At 48.3% G+C, this 21652-nt stretch overlaps 1 protein-coding gene across 1 annotated transcript; it reads right to left on the minus strand.

The window, feature by feature from the left end:
- Nucleotides 1–1707: 1707 nt before the first annotated feature.
- INSM2 (INSM transcriptional repressor 2) lies at nt 1708–3138 on the minus strand. The gene has a single exon (XM_064513515.1). It carries the CDS (start codon nt 3136–3138, stop codon nt 1708–1710), a length of 1431 nt encoding a protein of 476 aa, XP_064369585.1.
- Nucleotides 3139–21652: the final 18514 nt, after the last annotated feature.

The following is a 21652-nucleotide window of genomic DNA, read 5'->3' on the forward strand; positions in this document are numbered from 1 at the left end:
AAACACAGTAACCTTCTCCATGGGAGAACTCATTTAAGGAGATAAATGGGTATTTTTATCTAAGTCTCAGTTGTCAATAAATGACTGGAAAATGCACAACTTAAAGTAACATGTTTTATTTCTGGTATATGAGAATGGTGAGCTGTAAGCTTAGCCACCTTCCTCAGGCATAACACCTTGGCTGCTTTAGCTTATATTGTATTCATTCATTTTTTCCAAGTCCTGGAACCAAAACAAGGAAGAAAGTTTGGAGAGCACATTTGAAATAAAGCACTTACAGCTTGCTTTCAGCCTTCAGGCACGATATACATGACTCTTGTGTGTAACAAAATACAAAACTAGGGAAATAATTGCTTCAGAGGATGCTAATCAAAAGACTGAAATATTTTGCATGCTCATTTCATAGACAGTATTATAACAAAGGCTATGGCTGTGATCAGTTCGTCTCTTCAGACATTGTCAAATGACCTGCTTTTCCCTGCTGACTTCAAGAAAAGCATTAGCTTTGTTTTAAGTCATGTATTGAATTTGCTTGTCCTTATTTTTGGCCTCATCTGCTATCACATTTGGAAACAAGCACTAGCGTGTGAAGATAAACAAACAAACAAACAAAGCTGCAATGTCAGTAGCTGGTAAATTCTACAGTATTTTAAAGCGTTTGGCCAGACCACTGCTAAAGGCAGGAAATACGCGCTCTTGGTTGCTTTGCTAAAGGTAGGACTCATTAGGGAGAAGGAAGGTAGCCTGTTGTCTGCACTTCAGCAACATATCAAAAGACTGTTTCATGTTCTAAATTTAGCTGTTTACAGAAGACTCAGAGGAGCTCGCTGGGTTTACAGCGGAGGAGAGGGGCTGGAGGCTGCCCAAAAGGCTGGTGCTAACCAGGGCTCGGTACCTACGCGTGATGCAGGGCTTGGCACGGTCTGCGGAGACCCTACCGCACTCCTTGCTGTTGTTGATGCTGCGCTGACAAGCCACTAATAGAGCGGATTTTGAAACTGGCAGTTGCCGAAGACGCGCGTTTTGCCTACCATACGGTTGCTAGAGTACAGAAGCACATAATAAGCAGGAGATGCATACTTAGCTATAGAAGATCAACACCTCTTATTTTAATAAGCAGACAGCACAGTTAATTTTCCAGACGTTTTGCTAGCTATTATATGACCCGACATTGACTTAATATGAACATTTACCTTGTTGACTATTTTAATACAGGATAGCAAACAAAACACTTCACGATAAATTAGATGTTGAAGCTTAGGGGCTAAGGCTATTAAAACAAAGTAACTAGATCAGGCTCCTTCATCTCACGAAAAAAATAATTCTTCTCTTTAAATATTATATATACAGCTGTACTTCTATCCGGGGGACGAGAGCAGCTGTGGAAGAGGTACTGTCGGCGGGTCGATGTCCGCTTCCCCAGGATTTGCCGCGTCCAGCCAGGCGCTCCGGGGACGGTCTGTGGCGCTGCCGCAAGCCCCGGGCCGCACCGGCACCTCGGCCCCGTCCTCGCCGGCTGCCCCGGCGACGGCGCGCGGCGGGCTCCGTCCGTGGCCGCGGTGACAAGGCGACGAGCGTCGCTACCCCGTCGGGAGGTTGCGGACGGCCGCTCCGCCTTCGCAGCCGCGTACGCGGGAACTGCGCCTTTCCATAGGAACTGCAGCGTGGGCAGGGCCCGCTCGGCGCGCCCGGGGGAGCCCGCGGGCCCTAGCAGCCCGGCCGGACGGGCACCTGGAGCAGCAGGACCTGCCTGCCCTCGGGCGGGTGGCACTTGGTGGCGTGCCGCGCCAGGCCGGGCGCGCTGAAGAAGGTGGCGGGGCAGTGCTTGCAGGGGAAGCCCTGCGGCTCGCCGCCGGCCGCGCCGCCCCCGGGCTGCGCCGCGGGCAGCAGCAGCTCGTCGCGCACGGCGTGCCACAGCCGGTGCTTGTCCCTGATGTCCGCCGAGGGGAAGCGGGCCCCGCAGAGCGGGCAGGCGAAGGCGAGCGGGCCCCGCTCGGGCGGGCCGCGGGCCGCCGCCCGCGCCGCCTCGTGGGTGCCCAGGTGCTTGCGGAGGTAGGCCTGCCGCCGGAACCGCTTCTGGCAGCAGGGGCACGCGAAGGCCTCCGCCGCGCCCGCCCCGCCGGGGCCCGCCCCGCCGGGGCCGCCGGCGCTGTCCGCGGCGCCGCGGTGCTGACGGGGCGGCGGCGGCGGCGCGGCGGCGGGGCCGCGGGGCCGCCGCTCGGGGCTGTTCTCCTTGCCCGGCGGCGCGGCGGCGGCGGCGGCGGCGGCGGCGGCGGCGGCGCCGTCGGCGCTGGGGCCGGGCCGCGGCTTGTGCCAGCGGCGGTGCGAGGCCAGGTTGGCGGGGCAGCTGAAGATCTTGTGGCACTCGGGGCAGCGGTACTCGACGCGCACGATGCGCGAGCAGCGGTGCTGCGCCAGCGCCAGCGGGTCCGCGTACTGCTCCTTGCACAGCTGGCAGATGAACTCGCCCAGCGGCGTGCGCCCCGCCGGCGGCGGCCCCGCCGGCGGTCCGGGGCGGCCCTCGGGCCCTTCCTCCTTGATGCGCAGCCCCAGCACGGGCGAGGTGGTCACCTCGTCGGCAAAGCTCAGCTTCCGCGTGGCCTTGGCCTTCTTAGCCGGCGCCTTGGCCCGCGACGGCCGCTTCAGCGCGGGGCCCGGCGGCGGCGGCGGCGGCGGCGGGGCGGGCAGCGGCGTGCGCGGCTGCAGCAGCAGCTTCTCGGCCGGCGGGAAGGAGGCGGCCAGCGGGAAGGACTCGGCGGACGCGGGCGAGCTGAGGCACCGCTCGAAGAAAGCCGCGCGGGGCCCCGCGGCGCTGCAGGGCCCCGCCGCCCCCCAGCCCGCCGGCCCCTCCGGCGGGGCGCGCCCGGGGCTCCCGCCGCCGCCGGGCAGCCACGTCGCCGCGGCGGGCGCGGGCGCGGGAGCGGGCGCGGGCGCGGGCGCGGGGCAGGCGGCGGCGGCGGCGCCCTCCTCCTCCTCGCCCTGCTCCTCCTCCTCCGCCCCCTGCCGGGCCGCGGGGCTGCCCCCGGCGGCGGGCGGCGGCGGCGGCGACGGGGCGGGCGGCGGGTCCCGCTCCCGGGGGCGCGCCCGGTAGGAGCCGCCGGGCCGCCGGCTCCGCTTGACGAGGAAGCCGCGCGGCATGGCGGGGCCGCGAGCGGGGCCGCGAGCGGGGCCGGGAGCAGCGGAGCGCGGCGCGCCGAGCCCGCGCCGCCTTTATACCGCCGGCGCCCGCTGCCCGCCCGGGCGCCGCCTCCCCCCGGCGCGGGCGGCCAATGAGGAGTTGGGGCCGCGCGGGCGGGAGGGGCGCGGAGCGGCGGCCGGGCCCCCCGCGGCCGGCGGCAGGCGGGGAGCCCCGGCCCGGCCCCCCGGCCCGCCCGGGGAGGCGGCGGAGCGGGCCCAGGCGCTGCCGCGACGGCGCGGCCGCAGCGGGGCCCGACGCGGCCGGGAAACCCGCACCGCACCGCACCGCACCGCGGTGGTGGAGGGGGCGAGCAGCGGCGCGGCCGCAGCGTGTGCGGGAGCTGCCCGTGGGGCGCCCGGCGGCGGCGCGGCCCCCGGCGGGGCCGAGGCAGGCGGCGCCGCCCCGGCTGTCCCGGGAGAGCGCGGGGCTGCGTGCGCGGCTGGGCGGGCCCCTGTGCCGTCCTCCCGCACCTCCAGGTCCGGAGTTTTTCCACAAGCAGCAAGAAAGATGTTGGAGCAGGCTGAGGCCCCCGTGCAAGAACAGCATTTCCTCTCCCGCTCAAAATGCTAAATCATTTCTCCGTGCAATTACCGTGATCAGCGCCCCCCGGCAGCTCCGCTGGCGGGCAGTCTCTGGAGCACAGGAGGGAAGCCAGCGAGATCGAGTCGCGGCGCAACAAATTGCAAAAGTGCCAAAATCTCCCTCCTCTCCCCCCGTCTCTGTCCCTGTCCCCAGCTGCAGCGCACGGCCCATTTGCGGATACCATGTGTCTAGGGGCAGCTTGCGCGTCCATGAGGCAGACTAGTAGTGACATTTGCTAATTCGCTGACCTGTTTTGAATGCTGTCACTCACGTCGAGAATAAAGTACAGTAGCAGCACTTTGTCAACAGCCCCTCCGACCCTACCTTATGTCGTATCAGCATCTCCCTTTTTGCTCACTCTTTTGTCTCAGACCAGTTCTGAAGGCAGGACAGACCTGTCCCACGTGGAGACCCACTGCTTGTGGTATACACAAGATGGTGTGCTGTTGAAAACGAACATGATAAAGCCTTATTCCGTTTCTTGTTTAGAGACAGCTACCCCAAGCCGTGTCAGTGCAGTTGGGCTGACCGCACAGGGAACATCCTCTAGCAGAAGAAATTATAGCGCATAAGGAGAAAGGGAGAAGCAGCACCTCAAGATCAAGGGTTTTTTTCAGAAATGGCAAGAAAGATGCAAGGCCCTCGTGCAAGAACAGGATTTCCTCCACCTGCTCAAAATGCTAAAACACTTGGCTATGTAGTTGCTTTGATTATAGCACCTCAGCAAATTCCTAATCATGTTTTACATTACTCTCCTCTTCCATTTCCCTCCCTTTTCGTTGTTGCACTGAGTTTTAGATTAGATTATAAAATCTGTGGGCCAGAGAGCAGCCAGCGATAGTACAAACTTTTTTAGCTGGAACCAATAAGCCACACTGCAGCAAAGTTAAATCACTCCACTGACTGCACAGTTTTTTCCTAGTATTTGATTTGACCCTTGTGACTGGGACTTTCCAGTTACATTTTGCACTGAGTAGCTCTATCTCTGGTTACAGAGCCACTGTCTTACACCGTTCTCCAACCCACCTAGACAGTTCTTTCAGTTTCTCCCTGTAAGCGGTTTCCCTTTCACTTTTGTCATACTGCAAAGAAAGTCTGCTGTAGGGATGTCCAGCTTTGCTTCTGTCCTGAGGGGCGAGGAACCTAATAATGCATTTTCTTATTTACCTAACTAGGCGTTTTCCTACTTACAGAGGAGTAGCCATAGGGGAAGTACGTGCCAGCTGGACAGCAGGTGCACTGAGTGCACTTACCGGGACTCCAAACATTTTTCCAACAAAAGCTACATAACCTGGAGGCTGGAGCTGTGCTGGGGGTTTCTTAAGTGTCGTCGTGGCCAGGCGTGACACGGCTTAGAGGTCACAGGAAGGCTGCGGGGTGGCTGAGGCTCTCCCCTCCCGGAGCAGCAGAGGTGAAACCCACCACCCCAGAGCAGCCCTGGGCGGCAGCACCTCCCCCACCAGCTGGGTCTGGGGGACCCAGAGCTGAAGAGCCCATTCAGCTCATCGTTGGTCTTACAACAACAGTTGTTGACTCCAGCAGATCTTTTGGAAAAATACTGGCAAATTTGTCTTGGGGTTCCTAATGTCATGGCCACCTTGTGATCCATGCCTGAATTTGCCTCAGGGAGTGTGCTGTTGTCCCTGCCCTGCCCCGTCTCAATCGCTGGCTTCTGGCTGCTTGGCTCCCATCTACAGTTTCTTTATAGATTACTTTGCCTCCCCATTCACAAGTGAATTTAACCATGGTAACTGTCATTACAGTGGGCACTGTGAGTTTCTGAGCTTCTTGAATTGTTCCATGGCTTTATGCTCTTGCCTTCAGCTTTTAATCCTTTCAAAATATTTATAATTAAAAAACTTCAGATAATTTAAACATTTAAGTCTCCCTCCCTCCCAAAAAAGAATTCTGTGGAAATTTGCTGGATTTTTTTCTCCACTGAATTTCCATTAGCCTCATTACCTAGCTGTGAGTGCAGCACTTAACCCATCTGAACATCTTACCAGGGTGGCGGGGGGGGGATGACTTTATTTAAGGTTGAGGGTTTTCTAAGCAAGGAACTGAGCAATGTCAGGAGAACTGACTAATGTGAAGACTGACCATACACAGTGCTCTCTAGGGCCTGATAAGATTAGGTTAGTCCTGATCAAACAGGTTGGTGAAAGATTTCTCCTGAGGTAATGCTCGTCTGGTATCACCACTCACATGTGAGGGTCATTCTTAGTTGACCTCGGATTAGCCAAGGGGTTAATCCCATAGTCATGGAAAACCAAACTTCTGGCTGAAAAGCGCAATAACTAATGATTCTAGCAGAAAGGACACAGTCTCTCTCAAGGAACCGGCAGGGGTTAAAACATGGGGAAATACTTCCTTCTCTTCTGTCCATTGCTTCCTCAGACCATTTGCTCCTTTCTGGTTTAGTTTAAATACTGATACAGCCAGGAACTGGAAACGCGACGTGTGTGCCGCTACCAGCTCTGCGCACGCATTCGAGTGTGCACGACTCCTCCCGTGCGGAAGGAGCTTCCTGGCTAGTGTTAGTGCGCTTCTACCACTGTTTATAACTTTCCTGATAAAAAAAGCCTGTATCAGACCCATTCACGCACTTCTTCAGAGTTCAGGTGCAATGATAGTTAAAACAGCTTCCTTAGGACCTTCTCAAGCCATCACAGACTTCCGATTCCCCTAAATATCTCCCACAGTCAAAAGCTGACACTAAACAGAAATGATCCAGAGTGCGTCTGCGAGGAAACTCAGTTAAATTACTGAGGGGAGTTTCCCAGCAAAGCCCCTGGCAGCTCGCGCCCGCGTGGCTGGGCACAGCACCGCCCTCGCAGCTCCGGCGCGCGCAGCGAGAGCGATGGTTGTGGGCGCCAATGACTCCACTGCACGACAGAAATCGCATTTCTAACAGCCCAGTTTGTAACTCTACCAGGCTCTGGGGGCTGGGAGTAACACCTTGGGGTTACACCTGGTGAGGGACTGGGAGCCTGCGTAGACAATGGAAAAGAATAAATATTCTCTGGAAAGAGCATCGTTAAGCAAGTAGGCAGCTGCATTTGATGTTTCTGCACATCTTCGGGCATAAGCAGAAACAGGACTGTGTGACAGCGATCCTGGCTGGCAGGGAGGACGTCTTGGGTGAGGTCTGGTCCTCAGAGAAGGGGCTGAAAACTCTTTGGGGGGCTGAGGGGGTAGAAAGAAAAAGAGAAGTGCCTTTGGCCACTTAATAAAAGAGAAAACAACCACATATTTAAAAAGTAAGGGTTAAAAATAAAATAGAAAAGAACTATAAGCAAAGGATTAAAGAGACTTTCTCTCCTTCATGTTTTCCCTCCCCACCACAAAAAAAATTGTGGTAAATTTTTAGCCCATCAAGTTTTTTATATTTTGGGATTTCAGATAAAGTTGACTTTCAAATCTTCCCTCAACATCTGGTTTATAATTAAGGAAACAGTATATAGGAGGGAGACAGAAGCCGCCTCAGATGACTGTCCTTGATACATGGCTCTATGGCAATATAGCTAGATGAGCGATACCACCCTGACGCTCGAGCACTTACACAAACAAAATACAAGCTGTTTTTGGTGGCAGCACAAGCCATTTAATCTTCCCCGTAGAAGCAGGCTGCCAATTATCTTGCTACGGTTGGGGATTTGATGTTGGTGACAGACACTGAAGGAAATATCTGCATTACGGGGATGCGTGTTGGCTAATAGAACTGACCTTGCTGCTATGTTAATTGTGTTTTGTTTTACCTGAGGACAATCTGCCTCCAGGGAAATATTATGCTAACAGCTGCTGCATTTTCTTTATTGCTCAAATATTAACAAAAAAGATTTACATGATAGGAAGCACTTTGTTCCGTGAAGGTACCTGGACGAGGGGGGTTTTAAGGGATTTTAAAATGCTATGAAGACGTTCACCTTCCTCCTTTTTGGCAGACAAAGTTATGGTACGAATGTCGCCGTGTTGCCAGGGCTGAGGGACGCGGCAGCCCGGGAGGACCAGGAGCGGCCGGGCGGCATCACTGCGCCCCGCAGGGCTCCTGCCGCCTCCAGCCCCGGGGCGCTGACCGCAGCCCCAAGCTCCTGTGGGTTAGCAAAGAGCCTGGGTGGGACCACGCCAGCTTTCGTTATCTCTTTACCAACGTCAGCTAGTGTCCCACAGGCTGAGGCCATCTGCCATTACAAGTAAAATTGTAATGGAGTTATTTATCGATTTTGCTGTGTCATAAAATTGGAAGCTTTGGCTTCCTTCGGCATGAGATACGCAGCTGTCTGTTTTCTACAGCCATCGTTACATGTTGTAATTCACTGAGAAACCTACTCCTTTTGCAGAAAAGTTACAGCTATTGTGTGAATAGCAACAGCGGCCTTCAAGGGGATCAAGTCCCAGCTGCGCTATGTGCAGACGCACGTGCAGACAGGCAGATGCAGACGCTCTGGGTGCGACGGGCAGAGCAACCTCAGCAAGCCAAGGCGAGAGCGTGGCGTTGGCGGCGGGGGAAGCCACCAACTGGCTTTTTCTGCCAGGGCAGTTTTCGGGGGCAGCGAGGCCAGAGAGTTGCTAGCACAGGGGAAGCAGCAGCACCGCAGTCCCAGACAGGCAGAGCGGAGCCACAGGACAGTCCAACACCTACATGGATTGTGCTGCTACCGTTGCAGTTTACTTCCCAATAAAAGACAGGCCCTGGCTCCCAGCCTTTCTCGCTGGGCCTCCAGGTGGTCTGGCAGGCGGCCGTTTTGCCTGTAGCCACATAGCTAATAGCAGCTATATTTCTGCCCCTTGCACCTTTGGCAACAGCAAAGGCAGTTGCCATCTTGCAGATGATTTTGGAACTTGAAACTAAAAAGCTAAAAAATGCTGTCTCCTGTCCTCAGAAAGACTGTCTTTGTTCCTTCTGCCTATGTTGACTGAATAAACCTGAAGCAAACGGGCTGTGTTTTTGATACACAGCACTGAGCATATCCCACTTGTTTCCATGGGGTTCCCAGCCTTCCAGAACTAGCAAATTTGGGCACATTTTTGTTGCTTTTCTTCTCCACACTGTGCTGCCATCACCTGGCCTCCTTATCTGCTCTGTGCTCCTGTGCCCTCTGATGGGGAAAAAGCTCCTGCGGAAAGTGTCATAATAAACTAACACCAGCTTCCTCCAGAAAACCCCTCTGCCGTAGAAGGGGATGAGCAATGCCCTATGGCCAGTGCTCGGCCACTTCTCACATAGCCGCGCCACGGCACCCCGTCTCCTCCCCCTCATTTCTTTCAGGTTCCATCGGATTCCCAGCCCCATCTCCTGCCTGGGCTGCAGATAGCTCCCACCCGAAGGGTGTCCTTTCAGCTCTGCTCTCCTGCGCAGAGGAACTGCAGGAATTATTGAGGAATAAGTTGCAGGGACCTCCTGGCCATTGCAAAGCAGATGGTAACACAGGAGCCATAACCATGAGCAACAACAATTACAAAGGGGCAGATGGAGCATAAAAGACAGTGACAAGAAAAGCCTTGACAGGGACAGGGACAGGGACAGGGACAGGGAGAAGGAGAAGGAGAGAAAAACAACAGAGGAAGCTGACTGGAAACAGCTGCACAGAACAGCACTCTGTAGAAACAAGTAGGAAAGCTACATTTCAGAGACATAAAGCACATCTGAGTTGGGTGCCTGCATCTCACAAGAGCAACAAGGAAGGCAGCAGCTCCAGCAAGGAAATAACTCATGCCACTCATTTCAGTGCAGGAAATATAAAAAACAAGGGAAAAGAATAAAGAGTGCTGATCCAGAGACCTGGCCGCACTTTTTAAAAAGCACTTGTCCAAGCTCTGCCATCAGAGTGGATCTAGCTTAACGCTGGGGGGCAATCAGCCCAAATCAGAGATCATTATTTTTTGAACCAAATAACCAAGCATCAATCATTGTTTTGAAAATATTTTTCCAGTTAGGAACTATCTATGTTTATTCCAAAGTCAGACAAAACACAGGGACTTCAAAAAAAGCATCAGGCTCTAAGTACTGCAGACACAAATGATCACTGGCAGTTGCCATGCAAGATGCTCCAAATACATCTGTTTTGCTTCTTTTGTGACATTTGATTAAAGTCTTGCTATCCTGACTATTAATTAAAGTGTTTGGAGGTAAGGCCCAAATTTCACTTATCCCTCCCAAGTTCACCAGCTCAGTACTCCTCCTCCTCCAAATACGTTTTGCTATAAATTACTGGCACTGTTTCTGTTGATAGTCAACATAATCAAACATTTGTAAGCATGCTGTCTCTTCAATCTGTTCAGTTGATGCACTTTACCTGATCTTTCATTAAAGTAATCAAAACACTTGCTGTGCCGCATCTAATGAATGTTGCATGTATGATTAAGTACTTTCATTCATATTGCAAGTTTGATTTAATGTAATCTGCCTTTCAGACAGCCATTAGCCTAGCTCCTGCGTGAATTCGATTAATTGGCTGAATTCTTCCAGATGTCCATTAAGTATTACAGGAATTTCTATGTAAAAACAGCAGGGACTGTCTAGCAGAGAACCAAACAATGATATGTTATATTGCTGCCATGACTTACAAAAAACTGGATTCATTTTCATTAATAAAACATCTGTACTCCTGCACAGCTATGCATCAAGATGCATTTATTTTATATGTTTATTTCTCTTGTGACTATAAATAGATAGTTAAACAGAAGCACAGTATGTTCAGTTGGGAGATGCACAAACAGAAATGTATTAGAAATGGAAATAGAAATAAAGAATAGCTGAGTTAATACTTAAAGTATTAGGCATTGGTAACAAACAAGGCACTGACTGTTATAGCTGCATGACAGGCGTTTTCTCAGACACTTATGAATCTGCAAAATAGTTGGCTCCGGGGTTGAAATGCCCTGTGCCTGGTTTTTGTTTACAAGGCACATCATACCTTTAAATGTGAGCAAAAAAAAAAGTCCAACATTTTTAAATGGTAGGGAATAAAGAGAAAAATTGCCATTATAATAAACAATTCTGGTAAAGTCTTTCTTCTTAATGCTCCAAATGGAGATTTTCTCCTTTTTTTCTTTCCTAAAACCGTGGTTTAGAAAGGAATCACTTTTTTCCTAAGAAGCAAAGACCCTGGAAACTAGTTTTGACTTTGGTGTCTGCTGTACTGAGCTTGCGCAGGGGACGCTGGTGTTTCGGGGAGGGGCAGGAGGGGAAATGCCAGCCTACGCACGCAGGTGGAGTTCATTTAACCTTGCACTAAAGCACCCAGATCCAGGAGTGTCTTTCCAAAGATCACTGGAGACCATGCGCCTCCCTGCCCCTTTCGCTCCCTTCCCCAAATGCCCTTCCTCCCCGCGGAGCAGGCGCGTGGCACTGGGCCCCCAAGGCCAGACCCAAGGTGCTTTGCAGGAATTTCACTCGGCCCTGTGAAACACCAAGCGCCTCCGATCGGGGCTCCGAATTCAGCTCAGCTTCACTTACAGACTGTGCTATAAGGCACCGCAAAGCCAGCAAGCCATAAACAGATGCCTGAAAGTCCGTGTGTGCTCCTGTGCTGTGCTGAGTCGGAGGGTGACGAGCAGCCAAGCCACGGCACTTTGAACGCGTTACAGCTCTCCCCTGCGACGCTCAGGAAGGCAGCGGCAGGTGCCTGCAGGCTCCACAGAAACGCTTGCCCGGAAGGACCACACCAAACCAGTCCGTTCCCACTGCTCTCTGGCTATTTCTTTCCCTACTGCTGCTCATCCTTAAGAGTACATTTGGTCCTTGAAGCACCACTCCCCTTCTGGGGGGATTACTGCCACCTACCCCCAGTCCAGATTAGCAGAAGCTGGTTGAGGCCAGTTCATCTTCTACTAGCTGGCTCGTAGATGTCTCACTGATGGTCAGCTTGGAGGAGACATCCAAAACAATATTCTTCAGAAAAATCCAGACTGTGCAACAAGAGGAATTTGGGCTTGCTAAACTGCAATTCCTGTTTTCCTCTGAAAGGTGATGTGGTCAGAGCCCTAGCTAGCAGTTTTCTCTTTATTTACATGTTTTTCTCTTGGTTTCACTTCTTTCTCCATTTCTTGCTTTTGTTGCTGTGTTCTCTACTATCCTCCTATAGGATATGTACATGTAAAAGCCCTGTAAGTCGTGCACATTTTTAGAAGTTAATGCTATATTCTGCTATGCCTAATACTTAAATACAAATCTTCTGCAATAGTTGTGCTGTGAGCTCTCGCTCCAGTAGCCGTGTAACCTCATAAAGGAGTGGCCCTGTGAAAGGGGTAAATTTGAGTGATCATACCAAAATCCTTACAGTAACTCACTGGACCAGTCCCATACAAATGACAGAGGAAAGCAAAACATAGTGTCCTAACGTGTTTTCTCTCTCATAAGAATAGGCATCTGAATGACTACATCGATCTCTGTTACAAACCGGTATTAGCAGCCAAAGCTTCAGCTCAGAAAGCAGTTTATTGAATGGGAAGGAGAGAGTCTGCCAAAGTGAATGGAGAGCAGAGCACGCACACGCCGCCTCGCTGTCCCCAGGCTGCTGCACGCTAGTCAGCAGCACCAGGGGAAGTAGGTCTCGGGTTTGAAATGCATCAGAAGTCTGACCCGCAACACAATGAAAAGCAATTCTTAGATTTTGGCAAACAAGAAAATTGTGTAAATACCATATATAGATGGCTAATTCAGAAAAGAAATGGAGCAGAGCAAACAAAACCATTGCTAATTTACAGGACTGTATGTTTTTGAAGGCAAATGTGGACAAGTCACTACATCTTTTGAAGCCCGAGAGACTGAAAAATTAAATCAGTGGGCTTTGTTATTGATGTTTTTCTACTACAAATGTTTTGAAATCCCTGTCTTTCATGTGTATCTTACAAACAAGCAGAAACATGTGATGAATCATCTTAGCTTTTAATTCCTTTAATATATTCTTATCTCACTCACTAACGTCTAAACAATTTTTGTTTCTGTAACAATCCCTTCCTCAGTGGTAAATATTGCTCTCAAACAGCATCTTCCCTTTTGGAGGTTCATTATGCTCACTCTGTGGCTGAGACTCATTATACTCAGTTATTTATTTAAAAGAACAAAATGACAGCAAATGCCTGCATTTATCATGTTTCCCTTTACACATCTATAAAATCTACTTCAGCAGGCAGGCCCAGCCTCTCTCATGGTTTTGAAAGACAGCCGGCCTTCCTTCATAACCACCACTCCTGACAAAGAAATCGTTAAAGGTTATGCTACACTCTAACTTTGCACACTAAATGAGACTCTGCTGATGGTAATGGGAGATTTGGCAGAGAGGACAATAATATATGAACTATTCACATTTTTTCAATTACAAAAGAAAAACTTTGGGAATCATTGCAAAGCAAGAAGCAAATGAAAATGCACCATAAAGCCTGTTAAAACGATACACACGGAACCAGTCCAAGAAACAATTTGGATACCTAAGAAGAGGTGGGAATCTTCCTGAACTAATGTAGTGTCACCCATCTACTGCTAAGGTGCTTGCACCCTGTCACACCAGAAAAAGCTCACATTTTTTTCCACAGAAAAACCATCAGCCCTTAAAGTAAAGCTTCACCAGTCCAACACTGGTAGAGCTGCTCCCGTTCGTGTTATTCTTATATAGTCTCAGACCACAATCTCCTAAACCAAAAAACAAGTCACCCGTTTCTGTCCACACCAAAGTACATCTAGCCCTCAAAAGACAGGCGCTAACTGGCTCACAGTCACAGCAGAAGCTTAGCAAGACAACTACATAAATTGTAATCAGCGTAACTATAAAATGAGAGAGCAGCTTGGCCTCAGTGAGCTGTAAAATACATTTTTAAATAGGCCATTGATACAATAGATACAAGATAAAAAACAAGAGGGAGGAGGGCAAAGGTTCGGCTGTGTGGCCGTTCTGGGAACTCACTGAAAAACAAGAACACAGCTATTCAGAGCAGAACTGCTAAAGAAAAAATAGTCTAAACGGAGTCTAAAAGGTACAAAATAGAAATATGACAAGGTAGCTTACAAAGGAGAGGTCAAAAAGACACCAGTAATTAATGATCAAAAGATAAAGAACCAAGCACTTAAATAAAAAGAAAGAGTAGGAGAAGGAGTAATGGTTCTGCAACCAGGAAAAAAGATTTTTGCAGAAATAAATGAAAATGAGTAAGAAAGATCTCAATAGGGGAAAAATGGATAACAGAAAAAGTAGAAGAACTGTAAATTACTGTAGAAATTCACCTGGAACAGAAATCAGTTATTTAGGACGGAAGGTGAAATACATTTTACTGACTGGATCAATTTTCTCAAAGGGATGTCAAGGCGCACACCAGCAATTTTGCACTAATACTGTTTCACATCCAGCTTGTGTGCATAGAAAATACAGGTGAAAATGTCCCCTGTGTTTGGAAGTTTAAAGACTACTGTCTGAAATACAGACCGATGTGTTTTACTTCTGTTTAATCATGCAATTCCTAATGAAAAGGAATGAGCAGGAAGCACAAGCCAGGAAAAATGGAAAGTATCAGATGCTTAAAAGATGTTTAAAAACAACATACGACGACAAGATACAACACCATTAGCATCTTCCCACATTTTCTATAGAGCTTCAGTTTCAGATAAGAAAAAATAGATACTGCAGAGTGTAAAACAGCAGGGGACAGTCTACACCAGCACAGCCTCAATTACTGTCCTGAGTTGTAACAATAGTAGTAAATCTCAAGGAAAAGGAAAAAGTGAAGGTACGGCTGTCCCACAGGCTCTGGTGTAGGAGACTGTCACGCCGCCTCCACCAAAAAGAGAAGAGGAGGAGTGAATGATTTATCTTACTCTTGTTTCTTGAAATGTTGTGGTTTATTTCCCAGTTAGGCCCCTTTTACATTTCTCCAAGAGCTGTATGAGAAGGCTCATTTACAAGAAAACATGATTATGTCAAGTGGCATCTTAAACAGATCAAGTTTATCAGCATAACCTGCCCCTCCCTTGGTTACGTCCCCTGGTGCTGGCTGGGCGCCCCCGTCGCCGCTGGCCACCCCGGTACGCTTGTCCCTGCACAGAGGCACACGAGAGGCAGGGGAAATTTTATCTGCTCTCCAGAAGAGGCTGCAGCCTTGGAGGTTTGATGTATTATGCAGTGATGCACAAGCCCTTATACCAGACAGTGACTGCTCCGGTCTTATCAGAAGGATTAATAACAGCATCATCCCAGTATTGCAGAGCTAGCTCAGACATTGTAATTCCCAGGGGCTGGGCCACAACATTGAACTTTTACATGGAAATGTAATCTGAGGTGCCGCTGACTGTAAAACATAGCGGGGCAGCGGTCTGCTCTGTGAGAGGACTCGCAACAGGCTCACCCGGCAAGGCTGCGGCGCTCTCGGACAGTGAAGGAGCGCGTCTGTGGCGTCTGGTCTGCGTAAAGATGACCTGTTCTCAGCAGAAAAGACACAGTGCTTTCTCACAAATACCGCTTTTCAGTAATATATCTGTGTGTGGATCCAGGAGGAGAACCAGAGCCCATGATATTCTGCATGTCAGTGGGACTTTACAAAATTAAGAGTATATTCCCTGTCATCTCCGAAAAGGAAGGAAAAGAAATCTTGCCAGTTAGAAGTGCTGAGGGAAGGCATAAAGACCTTAAACACCATAAGTCACACCAGGGTGCATCCCCCTCTGGACTCTGATCCGTAATCTCCAAGCGCCCCAAGCTCTCAGGGGCTTAATCTCTTTCAACAACGGGATGAGCTGGGAGTTGTATCCTTTCAGGATTTACTTAACACCCCAGTGCACATGTCTTTCAGGAGGATAAGAGCTACTTAGCATGTCCTGAATTCACATTTTTACCGCCATTCATTTCCTATCCACGTCTCTCTCTCTCTCTCACCAGTGAGGAAAACCTGAATTACTGGAATTGCCCTCAGTTGGCCAGCACAGGGGGTTGTGAACTTCATGGCCAGCTCAGCTCAGCAGAGAGCACCTCTGTGTGCGGGCTACAACCCCTGCCTGAGGCACGCCACCTCCTCTCGTGGTAGCCTCTCTGCTGCCCTCCCCCACCAAACACAGGCGTATTTTGTACCCTCTGAGGGGCTGCGGCGGGAGCTTGTTGAAGGAGTCTCTGGTGGGAGGCCACTACTTGGGGAAGGGCAACAGCAAACTGGTGTCTCTTGTGGAGAGAGAGCCAAGGGATACCAACACATCAGGGACATAGCCTTATTTAACCCTGTCTCCTGTCGGGAACTAATTAAGATCAGTCTTTTAATGGCCATTTAATGTGCCACACTTTTGTTGTATCCTTAGCTTAAAGGTGGCCCCCTCCATGGCTGTGCTCCACTTCTGCAGAGCTATAATAAGCCATATTTTAATTTATGTCTGTACGGATACTGTGTCCAGTGGAATGAAGTTTACTTTGAAATAAATCTGTTTTTCAGTTAAGTTCTTAGCTCCTTTGAAAGGGAGAAGCAAGCCTGTCATCAGCTTTCTTCACTTTAATTACGGTAAGTGTTTTCTTCATGCCCAGCAATCTCCCGTGGATGTAACGATCAATTCTTAGGACAAGGATAGATGAACAGCTAACACATCTGAACTGAAAGGAGGAAAGAGATATGAAATTGAGAAAAATAAACTACAATGAAAATGAGCACAACCTTTACTTTCCAGTTGATATCCTCGCATCTTCCTTTTCCCATCAACAGTGTTTTCTCGTTCTTCTCCTGTGTGTCCACGTAGCTGCTTCATCTGCAAACTGGCAGATTCACAGAGCTCCCTTGGCTCTTCTTCAGCAACACACAGCACTTGTCGTTAGCTGGAAAGACCTTTTTTCTTTTTGCTGGGGAAACATTCCGGCATTATTAACTGCAGGTTTTTCCACATAACTTTTAACTTAGCAAGACTTTTCCAAATCGACAGTAACAGCACAGGAAAGTCCACTCACATAAGGGTCATCCCCTGCCCCCTTATTTGGAAGAGCAGGAGAGTAGCAAAAAAAGTGAGGAGGAAACTGGGAAACATAACAGCATTAATAAATAAAATTAGACATTTTTAAAATCCGTACTAAAAGTGTAATTATTTTTCCCTCATCGTTTGTTTTTACAATGTACATTGTAATCTTCTTTCTGACATCACAGCATGTAAAACCTATAAGAATGTAATAAATACTGTGAGGCATTTGCACAGATATTTAAAAATGGCTTGTTCTTTTCCATGCTTGCTTTAGTTACTGTTTAAGCAATTAGCTCTATTTCCGTGAAGGTTTGTGAAAAACAAACCTCGCATTTGCCTGCTATATGCCTGATGCGGCAGTGGCCAGGGTTCCCTAAATCTGTCTCCAGAGTCATTGCATGAAAGCAATTAAGTCAGCAGGGAAAGGATGTGAGCACATGTTCAACAGCTAGAAATTAGAACTTACTAATTTTGTACAAACCTGGTAAGCGGGGTAGAGTCAAAACCATCATTATTGTAATCTGACAGGAAAACATAAAATGTCTTAATCTAATTTATCAGCTGCTTCTCCAGAAACCCTGTCTATTCTTGAGGATGCCCCTCTGCCAGAAAAGGTGTTTTTCCTTTTCCATCCTCTGCCCAGCTGCGAGTTTCAGGACGAAGCCGGCAGGTGCCGGCAGCCTGCGCGCTGGGCTGGGCGCATGCACGGGGGCCGCTGCCGCACAGGGCTGCGGCACAGGCAGGACCGAGGGAGCCCAAAGGGCCGGCGCCCCCAGCCCCTCCGTCGGTGGCCAAGGGGTCTGGCCGGGCAGCAGGAGCGAGGGGCGCCCAGCACCGCTCCCCCGCTGGCCTCGGTGCTGGATGGCACCCAGCACCCGCGGGGGCTCTGCTGGCCCCCTCCCAAAACCTGCCCGCCGCCCGGCCAGACGCTGCTTCGCAGAGGGAGGCGAAATGGGAAGAATGGAAGGAGCGTTCGTATTTCAGCTTCAGGGGCCGGGTGTGCTTGGACCCCTCACTTGAAACAAAAAAACCACTGTGTCCAGTTTACTGGCTTAAAAGATACTTAGAAATGCATGAGGGCACAGCCAATGGGACATATATAGAGGTATACTGCGGTCAGGATAGAAACACATCCAATAGAAAAAAAAAAGATGAATATAAATGGGTTTGTTTCTCATTTCAAAACATTGTCATAGAAAAAGAAACACAAAAGAAAACAGAAATTATTCAGAAAAAAATTGGGAAATGCTGTCTCTCAATCAGTATCTTTCAGATGTGGATTTTGTTTTTTTTCCAGCAAACCAAAACACGAACAAGTACAAATTTCCAGTTAGTTGGCAATCCAGTTTTATGTCCCATAAAACTTTTCATCAGCCTTAAAGTCAAAAAATTGCCAATAAAATAAGAGCTACTGGGGTTGCTAGGAAAAATTTTGTGACAGGTAATAGCCCCTTGTCCACAATGTTGTGCAAGAGAGAGAGGTGAAAAAACACTGCTATAAGCAATATGGCCATTTAATCCGTAACATGGGAATGTATTTCTGCTCTTTTTCCCTCCCTAGATTCATTTTATGTTCCCATCAGAAGGTTAATTGTGTTAACAGGAGTTACGGCCACAGGGGAAAGATGTGATTGAATGCTGAGTGCAGTTTTAGCTGATAACCTCAGAGTGAGTGAAAGGGCACAAAAAAGGGTTGATCTCCTCTAAAGGGGTTGTCAGTCATTCAGGAAAAATGCAGTTGTGGGAGAAACAACCTTATCTCCCAGGACACGAAGAAGAGAAGCTATCAAAATAATCTTGAGCTCATCCCAGGTTATATGTCTGTGCCTGTGGATCTGACAGCTGAGTTAGATACGAATGACTGGCTTTTTTGTGTGCATGAATAAGCAGACCCTGCCTTTATGCACATTCTTGAAGACTGATCAGGTTGGATGAAAATGTATAATTAACAACAATAGACCCCAAATGAGTATGTCTCTAAATAGCTGGTATGAAATCTTGATCTCTTTTAACTTAACAGCACAACTCTTGTTTGTTGAATTGGGGACATTGCTGCGTTCTAAGATTTTAGTTAAGACTAGCAGTAAGATCTTTCCTATATATTTAATCTTAATCAAAAAAATGCAAAAAAGGGATCCACATGAAAACCTAGGATTTACCTCTCCATTGATCATTTAGACCAATGTCTGAACTTATTCTGAAAAATTACATAGGATTTAAGGTAAGTAGCTTGGAGAAGAAGGGATTTTTTTTTTTTAAGATCAAACGTTTCAGTAAGCCGCAGCTGGTGAGAATGGGTGCATGTGGGAGTGTCTGCACCCACAGAGACGGGATGCAGGACAGGAGTATGTTTCAGTGTTAAAATAGGGGCCAATGAAGTCTGCAGCTGATGTGTCTTCAAGGTGCACTGCAAACTGGAGAAACAGAAGGCCTCCTCCTCCTCCCCTGCACTCCAGGAGAACGGCAGAAATAGCTTGGGAGCCCTCACGGAATGGTTTGAGATGTCGTTACCAGGTGCATCATAGTTATCCATCTCTACGTTGAAAATGGAAGGGAGGCCAAACCTCCAAAAACTGGCAGGCCCTTCCCAGTCACGCTCTGGTTCTTCTGCCTTTACAATTAAGGTCCTTTTCTGACATCCAGAGCTAAAATTGCATATATCTTTGTCTGCTTATATCCACAATATATAAATTCTCTCCTGTAAGAGAAGTAAATTAGACAAAACCCAAGCATTTAGACTTTTACTTTAAAATGCCCAAATATAAACCTAGCTGTGTTTTTTTCTAAAGCTTCCAAGTGCAAAAAGTTCTGTAATGTTAACATCAACAGTATAACTTGAACAAAACAACCAAAATGCATATTGACTTGGTAGCAGGGAAAGCCAGTTTGAAATATTTGATCCTAACGCCAGCTAAGCAAGTATGTGTAAAGTGTAAAGCCTGCACTTGTTGATTTCTGAGATAAAAATCAATAAAACTGTCCATAACCTATAACTCTTTGGTTTACCTCTCCATAGAGATCAAAAGAGAGTAATTAGATTTCTGCCTGACTAGCAGGGGTAGAAAACTGTTTCATTTTGGATCAAAACCTTCCCAGTGGATTACACCTTCTGTCCACTGCCTATCAACACTTAACAATTGCTTCTGTATTTGACTTTGACAGAACTACCAGAATGTTACTATCTAATTTTCAGTGCAGTTGATAGAAGGTTTTGAAGCTTTATTCTAGTGACAGATTTTAAAATTAATTCTTCCCACTTCATATTTTACATTTTTACTCTGCTTGGTGTTTTGTAACATCCAGTCTTGCTAATGCTATAAATAATTAAAAAACAAAATGACAATAGCCATCCAACCCCTAATTTACAACAAGCAAAAAACGTTAATCTATTATTGATGATCCAGCCTTTGGATTCAGAAATAATTCTAAACAAGCAGTCGTCTGCCTTGGATTGTCCTTGCATTTCATATTCAAATGAGGTTGACACTGCTGCCTATATTTTCATCTGATGACATTTTAATATCACCAGATGCTATTGCCTGCTTCAAGTACAACTTCCTTCCTCCTCTAAGCACAGCGATATTAAGGGATGGGCAAAAAGCAGGTTGTGTTTTAAAATAACAGTTTTATAACACTTGCTACTATCACTGTATTCTCACATTTCAACAGTCCTGGAGTCTTTCTGTAATAATGGCTCTTAAAAGCGAAATGTCACTCTGCATTTTGATCTTCCTTAACTCAGCAGCTTTTTGAACAGTCTGAGAGCATGAAATATCAAATAACAAATAGTGCTCACAACAACTTCGCATGCTAGATAGAGATTAATCTATCGGAAAATATGTGACAGCTTAAGTTCAAGTTCCATGTAATGAACTGTGTTGATGGACAGATGCAATAAATTCATGTCCTGAGACAGAGGACTTTGTCAGATGAAGTCCAGATCACAAACAGACACTCCCAGCCTCCCAGCATCTCCTATCATACTCAGAGTGAGCATTTGAGGGCATTTTGTTTGCTTACTTGCTTACAGGATTAACGAAACTTCCCACTCTCACTACTCTGAGCATTTTAAATATAAAAATTAACCTCCTAAAAAAAAAATCCTAAATTTGAATCTGGTCACACTGTATATTAGCACAAATGCCTGTACTACCTAAGATTTGAGCTTACCCTAAGGGTATGCATTTAGACTCAAAGTCCCTGGACCTGGGACATCTTTTGCTTTATCTTGGGCAGGATAAACCAGTCTAATCTCCTAAAAAAGGAATGTGTATTAGTATTAGTTATTGGTTTGGCTCCCAGTGGTTCCCCTGCTCTCACACAATGCATGAACACAAACAGGTGTGTGCTGTGTTGGAGGGCTAATCTCTGTGTCACTGTGTCCAGACACCAAGAAAAATCTTCCAACAGTGGCAGAAGAGGGATCCTTGGAAGCTGGAGTTAAGGAGTTTGTGTTCTTCTGTGCTTACCCCAGTGCTCACTCCAGGGAAATGCATTGAGACTTCCACACAGACAGGCCATTTGAATACAGCCCCTCCGTGCTGCAGGACCCCATGCTTCTCCACAAGTGGAACTGAGGACGGAGGTGGAGGCAACAGGCTAGTCCAGGATCTCCTATGGTTTTTCCAAGGTTGCTGGGCCCTGGACCCGGGCGTGCCCGGTTCTGGATGATTAAATCCTCCCTTTCTTGGTCACAGAGGTAGGAAGAATCCTGTCCCCAAAAGGCCAGAAGAGCAAGTATCCCATGAGAATTCATCAGACCAGAGCATAAGGCAGAGCCCCAGACTTGAGACAGTAAATCTACATTGTATGACAGCCTTTCATTGCACTGCTCAAGCCCACATTGAGAAACAAGATGGCCATTTTCCTCTCTCTAAAGACTTACTAGCTAGGACACAAGAGACATGCAAACATGGATTACTGGAAACTACTTCTGCACTTTGGCTCACTCGCATGGACCCAGCTCAGGCAGG

This window comes from Dromaius novaehollandiae, chromosome 5 (genome assembly GCF_036370855.1).
Source record: "Dromaius novaehollandiae isolate bDroNov1 chromosome 5, bDroNov1.hap1, whole genome shotgun sequence".
Classification (NCBI taxonomy): domain Eukaryota; kingdom Metazoa; phylum Chordata; class Aves; order Casuariiformes; family Dromaiidae; genus Dromaius; species Dromaius novaehollandiae.

Bases quoted from the DNA above. Each gene is read 5' to 3' on its own strand.
- INSM2 (XM_064513515.1), bottom strand. From the start codon at position 3,138: ATGCCGCGCGGCTTCCTCGTCAAGCGGAGCCGGCGGCCCGGCGGCTCC.